Here is a 9,151-nt window from a genome sequence, read left to right as displayed (position 1 = left end):
GTGGCTCGTTCCAGTGCGAGCAGCGACCGGGCACAACTGACCCATTTTAGTCGGCCCTTCATTGTTTGGGCCTCTGCCACCGGTTCCAAGTCAAGGTGGCAGTCGGGTCGTGTTTGGTCGGGTAGACCTAAACCAGACCCATGCCCGAAACGCAATCGGGTGCATAGCCAAACCCACGACCCTACCCATGGGTCTTAGGTTAACCCGTGCCCGAACCCGTCGGGTCGCCCGACCGAATTGGAAACCCATCGGGTCGGTGCAATAAAAAACCTCTTTCTGTATTGTCTGTTTCGACAGAAGGCATGCAGACAACATGTCGACCCTCCTCCTCCGCTGTGGTTGTCTTATATATAAGCACCCAACCCTTCCTTTTCTACTACCACAAGCGAGGTGGGACTATCTCGATCAGAACTACTGCAATATTGCACTGGAATGGGTGAGCCAGAGTCAAGTGAAACATGGCCCAAGTGCTTTTAGCTTGCACGGGCAAACCATGGGCCGGGTGCTTCTCTTTTTTCAGGGATGGCCCAGGTCTTTCTCTCTTACTTGTGCATGAGCCTCGCGCAAGTATTCTTTTTCTCATGTGTTTTGTGTTAGGTGCTTGGCCTGTATAGATCCATGCATTCACCCTACATTCTCTCCTCTATTTCTCTGTGCCTTGTGCATACATACTAAATAATTAGTTAATAATTACATAATTTCACCAGGTCATATACATGTCACATTAATCGGATAGCCCATCGGGTAACCCATGGGGATAGGCTTGTGCCCATACCCTACCCATCATTAATCGGGTTGCCCATGGATCGCACCCATGGGCGCACATGGAGACTCATACCCTACCCATTCGGGTCGGGTGCCCATGGTCGCGCGTACCCATGGGTCGAATTGCCGGGTTAAGTTCCAAGTGGTTGTTTGGTCCACCTACGACGCCCAAGGTCCTCTCTTTGTGTGTGTGTGTGTGTTTTTCGTTTGAAATAGGTTTCCACCAAGCATGCGGACGCCTTGCACTAGACTGGAGTGTGCAGAAGGACGCGGTACCTTTGCTTGCCCGGCCGCCTCGTCAGCTTTTTTGCCATCTCGGGCGAAACCATCGTGGCACGACTATACAAGCCCCCCTTTTCCCGGCCCAAGAAAACGCCGAGACCCACCACCCGGACGAGACTTGCCTGTTCCCTTCTCATGCTCCCATCCGTGCTCTCGCCTACGTGGCTTGATTTGATTGGAAGAAAATAAGACCCGGCCCCACCCCTGAAAATCAGGGGGAGAGATGATTAGATTAGAAAAGAAAAAGGGAAAAGGATAGCCGTAGGATGAAGTGGGAGCACGGATGGGAGCATGAAAAAGGAGCAGGCAAGCCGGATCCCCACCACCCCAACAATCTTCCTTCCCTTCCTCGGGCCCGCGCGGGCCCACGCGCCCTCCGCCGTCGGATCCGCGGCCGACGCGCCACGATCCCTCCCTCGCTTACCCGAGCCGGTTAAACCAGTCTCCACCATCCCACACAGACAGGCACAGCGGTCCACGCTTCTCCCGTCCATTTCCACCAGGCCAGCGACCCGCCGCCGCGGAGATCGCTCGCTCGCTCGCTGTCGGCTCCGGCGCCGGCGCCGGCCAGGAGATCCCTCCGCTCCTCCCCCTCCCTTCGCCCCCGAGACGCTCGGCTCAGGTAGGCTTCTTTCCATCCTCTCCCTCCCTCTCCCCACCCATGCTAGCACGGCCCTCGGCGAGCCGTGCCCATTTCTATCCCTCGGCCGGGGGCGGGCTCCGCATGGCCTCCCGTCTTCTCCCCGTCCGAGGCTCGGACGGCGCGCCGAGCCACCGAGTTCGTCATCCCTCGGCCCTTCCCCCTGCCTCGGGCCTCGCCTCCTAGGGTTTGCTGAACAGTGCCGCGTTCTCCCCTTAATTACATTTCCATGCTGTTCTTGCCTAGATCTGTCCCGACCTAGGTTTTCTCATCAGTGGCCGTGTGCATTTTTGCTTCGGGGGCCTTTCGTTTCTCCCCCAAATCGGCATGGCACAAAACACAGCATCGCTTTTAGCTTTAGGCATTTTCAGTACCACTTTCAGGGTGGACGTAATTAGCCAGCTAGCAGATCCGCATCAAATTGCCATTAACTCACCTGGTTGGACCTCGTCGGCGTTTCGACAGACCATGCCAATTCTATCCACGATTCTTTTCTAGGAAGATTTGGGGTCTGTATAGCATTAAAAGAAGACCATTTTAGCAGTATGCCATTAAAAGGATAACTTTTGCGAGAAAAAAGAAGGAAAACTTTTGATTGCAGTTTGCTATGGCGTTCTTTCAGTGATACAGACCCAAACTTTCCTTCTTTCCAACAGTGTTAATTCTGTTAAGGGATTGAAACTTTGGGCTCTGTTTGTACTACAGTCTAGAGGTAGAAAGTGGGAAGTTTTTGCAATATTTATTTGTACCAGGATGAAACTTTTGCTATAGATGGAGTGATCTCAATGAATATGTGGTTCTTGAAATGTAGTTTGCCAATGCTACGTCTCCACAGCTATTTTCATTACTCAAACAAAAAATTGCTACCTACAGTACTATTTACATCACCTAGCAAAAAACGAAAAGCAGTTTGCAATATGCTGTCCATCCATAACTGACAGGGGTAACAGGCTGTTTCTTCACCATATGCTTGAGGGTGGCATCTGCAACAAAGCAAACTTCCAAACTCTAAAAGATGGTCTAGAATTTTTGAAATCTTCCAGATGCGCCTCCTAGCCAAAATGACAGTCTCCTTAAAGCAGCGTGTAGTGAAATGTATACAAGCCCATTGGATTGAAAACGCTAAGCTCCCCAGGGCTCAAACCAATTTGGAGACAGGTCCATACCCTTGTGCTGAAATTGCAGTGGAAGAATAGATGCTGCCAGTCCTCTTTAGCTCCTAAAGGGCAGAGCACAAATGATCATCATCAAACACATACCAATGCGTACGTTTTAGCATATCCCTGGTGTTGATTCTATCATTGAGGATCAGCCAGGCAAATATTTCATATGTCAAGACACACCTGCTTTGCCAAATCCTGCTCTAAATCTGTTCCGGCGCGATGTACCTCAACTTCTTCTTTTTCATAGTACCTCTCCCCAACTTCTTGGCTGACCTTCACCTGAACTTCCACACCGTTTGTGCTAATCTAGTATTGATGGCAGAGCCCAATCCGAATCCATGGCTCTTGAATTCCTAAGTAATTATATCTTCCAAACTTTTCCCTTGTTCGTCCTCATTCTTGTAAGAGCAAATCCAGTGGCAGAGATAATATATAAGTGGGGCCATTCATATAGGGTAAAAACAAATGTATTTTGAATGTGAGCATACCAGTTATATTGTCCTAGCGGTAAAGCTTTGAGGTTTTGTGTTCGAAACCTATCAACTTATGGTTTCTTTCTCATATTCATATCCTGTACACCTCCAATAACCGCAAAAACAAGGAAATGCCGAATTGACGAATCGAACACAACTGAGACTTTCCAGTGCGCCAGCTTACATATGTCCAATTTCCATGTTGGCTTGACTTGGTCTCCTGCTGGTCCCCTCATTCTGTTGCTGGCAATTGATGAAAAGAGTATGGCGACTAGCTATTCAGCAGCATGATTAATCAGCAGGGGTTAGGATTTGCTTGTATGTATCTGGTTTTGGTGTAGCTGTGTCCTGATATTGACTTCAGAAAACTAATGGTGCTCACGGACGAAGCCAACATATTACATGTCATGTGGTTCTTGCGTTTGATGGCTACTCTACCCTTGATACTTACTATTACTATATCCTTTTCCTACATCTCCTACATCTAAAGGTTTGAGTTGGTGGTGAGTTCGCTCACCCTTCTTACCACTCTAACATGTGGGACCTTTCGCAAAAATATTAAAATATTGGGGCAACTTAGAGTTAAACTAGGCACCTTATCTAGAGGGTTCTAGCTTCTTATCATCTAGCCCATACCAAGAGTATGACAAACATGCCAAAAGAGAAAGAGTATGACAAAGGAATTGAACAACATTTATTAGAAGCAGCCCGATATCACTTCCCCAAGGGTCTTCCATTTGTCGTCTTTCTTTCCCACCCACCTCTTATCTTCAATCGACATCCTCCAACATTTCAAAATTTGAAAAATGATCCTCCTTCAGTTTTTCCAATGTCTCCTCCATGGTCACTTCAATTGCTCCAGCACCTACCGCCAACGAACCTGGCCCTGTCGTTTCGTTTTTTGACTTTCCGACGGGAATCTTTTCGTGTTTTAATTTTAATTTTTTGTTCTTATTTTGACAGGATTATTGTGTAGTGGAACAGTTAGGAGGACTAAAATTGTGGTGAAACCAACATAATTGTAATGTTATGCAACCCAAATCATGAAGATAATATATTTGTGTGATATATTATAAACTATTGAATTGTGATCATATATTGATTTATTCTGGATACGGTGCAACGTACAAGCACTTTGATAGTAGTTTTACATATTTTAGTTAGTGTTATCCAGCTGTCCTGGTATTCTTCCATTATCAGTGCTAGTTAGTAAATGGTACTGATGTATACCACTGTTCTTCTACCCTCTGCTACCGATGGTCCAATGCTACTTGTTTAGTACTCCCTCTGTAAACTAATATAAGAGCGTTTAGATCACTACTTTAGTAATCTAAACACTCTTATATTAGTTTACAGAGGGAGTACATGGAAGGAAATGCTTTATCTAGTTAAAAGTGCATGTAATTCTCAAAGGGCAATTATGGTCCCATCAGTTCTTGTAGATTTGCTCTAGGTGTGGTTTCTGATTTGCTTTTGAAAAGATCAATGAGTAACAAAAGCAGGTGAGACTTTAGTTTGGTGTTTAACTTCCATGCTGGTTGTAGTTACATGCAGTACTTTCTCCAGGTTGGAACCATGCTTAAGGATTCACTAAGCGCTGCTTACTCCATTTTGATTTTGTTTCTGTATAGTCCACTGAGGTTTTCCTTCCTTGTGCAGGAATTTTTGGTTGATTTAAGATGGACAGGGCTAGGAATTTTATACCTGGCCCTAATCAGGAGCTTCTGGATATCAAGCCAATAAGGTCTTTAGCTCCAATGTTCCCTGCACCCATGGGAGTCAACATTAACCAGTCAAGCACCCCACCGTTGGTCTGTGTGACTCCTGTTGGCCAGTTTCCTACAGGATTTGGTGGTGGAAACCTTCCTGCTTTTGGATCATTCACCACCTTCAGTGTTACCGCGAATGGTTTTTCGCAAGCAGGCACAAGTGCTAATGGGGCCATTGATGCTACTCCTATCTCAGCATACAAGACGAGATCATCTGGGGCTACAGCACTTAATGGTGACGATGAACCTTATTCGGGTAATCAGACTTCAGCATCTGGACGCAAGGCTAAGAAGAGGTCAGCTGGTTTGTCTGCTGACGGCTCAGATGGAGTTAAGGTCAAGCGCCCTAAGCCTATCTACAAGAATCTTGTTGCTGGCAAGGAGCTTGCTTTCTTGCCAGCTTCACCAAATAATCCCAGGGAGATTGTGGAAGCAGTTCATATGACCTTTGAGGCACTCAGACGTAGACATCTTCAGATGGATGAAACACAGGATGCTAGCAGACGTGCAGACCTGAAAGCTGGCGCCATCATGATGGCCAGTAATATCAGGGCGAATGTGGGGAAGAGGGTAGGGACTGCTCCTGGAGTTGAAATAGGGGATATTTTCTATTTCAGGATGGAGCTATGCATCATTGGGCTGCACGCTCCTAGCATGGGTGGCATTGATTACATGAGTGCTAAATTTGGAGCTGACGAGGATTCTGTAGCAATATGTATTGTTGCAGCAGGTGGTTATGAGAACGAGGATGATGACACAGATACACTGGTGTACAGTGGTTCAGGGGGTAACAGTAGGAATACCGAGGAGAGGCATGACCAGAAGCTTGAGAGGGGCAACCTTGCTCTCGAGAGGAGTATGCACAGGAAGAATGAGATAAGGGTTGTGCGGGGATTCAAAGATCCAGCTATGGTAGCTGGCAAAATCTACATATATGATGGCCTTTATAAGATCCAAGAGTCCTGGACGGAGAGAACAAAATTTGGCGTCAATTGCTTCAAGTACAGGTTGCAGCGTGAACCTGGACAGCGTGATGGAGCTGCAATATGGAAGATGACTCAGCGATGGATACAAGATCCATCGACAAGAGGCAGGGTTATACTACGTGACCTATCATCTGGGACTGAATCGATCCCAGTGTGTCTCGTCAATGAGGTAGACCATGAGAAAGGACCTGGGCAGTTCACCTATACTAATCAGGTCAAATACTTGAGACCCGTCAGTTCCATGACACCCATGCAGGGTTGTGGTTGCCAGAGTGTTTGCCTACCTGGTGATGCCAACTGTGCTTGTGGGCAACATAACGGAGGTGATCTACCGTACAGCTCATCAGGAGTGTTGGTGTGCCGCAAGCCAATAGTATATGAATGTGGTGAAGCTTGCCATTGTACCCTGAATTGTCGGAACAGAGTGAGCCAAAAAGGGATCAGGTTCCACTTTGAGGTCTTCAGGACGGCAAATCGAGGCTGGGGTCTTCGCTGTTGGGAGCCTATTCGTGCTGGTGCATTTATTTGTGAGTATACTGGGGAGGTCATCGATGAGCTTAAAGTTAACTTGGATGACAGTGAAGATGATTACATTTTTCAGACTGTGTGCCCTGGTGAGAAGACGCTAAAATGGAATTTCGGGCCTGAACTGATAGGCGAGCAAAGCACGTACGTATCAGCTGAGGAATTTCAGCCACTGCCCATCAAGATAAGTGCAAAAAAGATGGGAAATGTCTCGCGTTTCATGAACCACAGTTGCTCCCCAAATGTCCTCTGGCAGCCAGTGCAGTACAACCATGGAGACGACAAGCACCCACACATAATGTTTTTTGCACTTAATCACATCGCTCCCATGACAGAGTTAACCTATGACTATGGTGTGGTTGGAGAAGAGACCAGTCATAGAGCCAGGACCTGCCTGTGTGGATCATTAACCTGTCGTGGGTTATTTTGATGTACATTTTGGTGGACCAACATGCAAGCCAATAAGCTAGGTAAGATTCTTTGCCTGATTTGTTTGCTGTATTGCCAATGTATTCATCCATTATATTTACTAAAGTATGCATCTATTTCATCTGATTCTGAAATTGCTATATTTCTCAAGTGTTCTGTTATGTGATCCACCATTGTTTTTTGCATGTTCATATCAGAGAATTTGACATTTTATCTTCCTCTAGCACTAATATTCATTTTATCACAAAGTGCTGTAAGAACATGGGACCGCATATGTATAATTGATGATAGGTAAGCACAACTCTAGTCTTGAAATGCTGTGTAATACATGTTACTTTACTTTACCCATAGCCAAGCTGCATGTGTGTTTATACTAGCTACAGCAGAAGTACGGCTTGGCTTTCTGCATCTAAGTGCGACCACCTTTTTTGGGGGGATTAGAACATCCACCATCTTCTGAGTACTACCATCTCAAAGTAGTTAATATAGATGTTAGTATCTTTATCGCATTTTTGGATTAATTGCGGATTCATATACCATCTTTTTTGGGGTGGGGATTAGAATGTCTACCATCTTTTGAGTATCTGCTTTTACATAAACACTAGTTGTTTGCTCATCTTGCAGATGTTTCTGTTGCTACCTAGATTGTACCTATGTCGTCACATTGGTTTCTGCGAAGATGGCGTCGTTTCTGGAGTGAGAAGACAGTAAATTATCTTGGAGCTGAGACAGAATGCCCATTGCCGTGTTATTGCCTCGCCATTTGTTCAGATACTTCTGGACGATTGCGTGTATTGATGTATGTACTGCTGCAAATCTGTCTTGTCTTCCTTTTTTCGCCAACCATCTGTGTAGTAGGCTAGCGTCAGTTTTAACTGGATTGGACCTCTGGCTGTTAGCTGCTTGCGACTTGTCCGACTCGGTGCTCGCTGTTAAAACATGTCGCTTGGTTGTACTTTCTGTGTTGCCGGATGTGTCTATGATACCCACTCGCTTCGCTGGCATGTGGGATCTGGACCAGAGTGTAGTGAACCCATGGGAAATTTGCCAATTCACTTGCATTTTTTCCCGGAAAATCTTCATATTCAACCACTGTTTTTACCTTTTCATCGGCTGCCTGCCAGCTTTGGTCGTCTGATCCAGCATGATTTTGTCAAAGGGGATGCTTAAGAGACAAGCAGAGGCAACGAAAAACAAGATTGATGAGTTATCAATGCCAAGATGATTCCCTTTGGTTGAACTTTGGTGTTGCATGGTGGTTCATCTTTTGTTCATGCATTTGGAACATGTTATGTTTAAACTTGAATTTGAAACTTGAAAAATATGGTTTGGTTTGAAATGTGCAATTGATGGTCAACATGGAAGAAACCGAAGCAAAAAAATTTATCGAGGCTACAACTTTAAGGAATCCGAGTTTGCGCATTTTCTCCATGGTCTCCAAAATATTATAAGGGCACCTCAATCAGTTTTGGTGACTATGATTTTGAGGCTTTTTAGAATCAACTACGAATTTGGTGGCTTTGCTACAGTTGCTTTTATAAGACGACCCAAGTGAGCGGCGCGACGCTAACACCCGCAATAAACGGGTATAGACGTGACGTGAATAGCTGCTATAGTTGCATTGCCTCAAAAAAAAAAAACTGCTAGTTGCTAGCAAACAATTTTTTTTGTGGGTGTAAAGACACACTACATGCTTACAACAGCTAGCCGCAAACATTTTCTTCCTTTTTGTGGCCATGCACCTAGCTTGACACGCGTGCCCTTGAAACACAAACGTCGACCGGGCTAATTTTCACGGGGAGTACCAACTGCACCACCTCTCAAGGTGTCGGTTGGTGCGGGGCAATACAACATTTTATAGCCATGCATGTCAACACGAATGTTTGGAACATGGTTCCATGCACACCTGTTAGAATAGTAAAACAAAAGAATAATTTAAAAAAAATCTGATCTTCTTTGTAACATACATAGTCGTCTGGCATATCCATGTGGAAGTTCTACGAAGAAATGACATCCATGGTAAATGAAAAAAAGTGAAAAAAATCGAAACTATATTAAAAAGCACTCTTTGCTGAATAGTAAGGTCTCATTTGAATTTTCTTCATTAAGAGTTCCATGC

At 45.4% G+C, this 9,151-nt stretch overlaps 1 protein-coding gene across 1 annotated transcript; it reads left to right on the top strand.

The window, feature by feature from the left end:
• The first annotated feature begins 1,430 nt into the window (after nucleotides 1-1,430).
• Nucleotides 1,431-8,141, top strand: LOC123065185 (histone-lysine N-methyltransferase, H3 lysine-9 specific SUVH1). The gene is made up of 3 exons (XM_044488537.1): nucleotides 1,431-1,669; nucleotides 4,983-7,073; nucleotides 7,657-8,141. The coding sequence occupies exon 2, from the start codon at nucleotides 5,003-5,005 to the stop codon at nucleotides 7,031-7,033; it is 2,031 nt and encodes a 676-aa protein (XP_044344472.1). The 5' UTR covers nucleotides 1,431-1,669; nucleotides 4,983-5,002; the 3' UTR covers nucleotides 7,034-7,073; nucleotides 7,657-8,141.
• The last annotated feature ends 1,010 nt before the right edge of the window (nucleotides 8,142-9,151 follow it).

This window comes from Triticum aestivum, chromosome 1A (assembly GCF_018294505.1).
Source record: "Triticum aestivum cultivar Chinese Spring chromosome 1A, IWGSC CS RefSeq v2.1, whole genome shotgun sequence".
NCBI classification, from domain to species: Eukaryota; Viridiplantae; Streptophyta; class Magnoliopsida; order Poales; family Poaceae; genus Triticum; species Triticum aestivum.
Note: the sequence above shows the minus strand (reverse complement) of the source record. Positions and strands in the feature narration are given on the sequence as shown.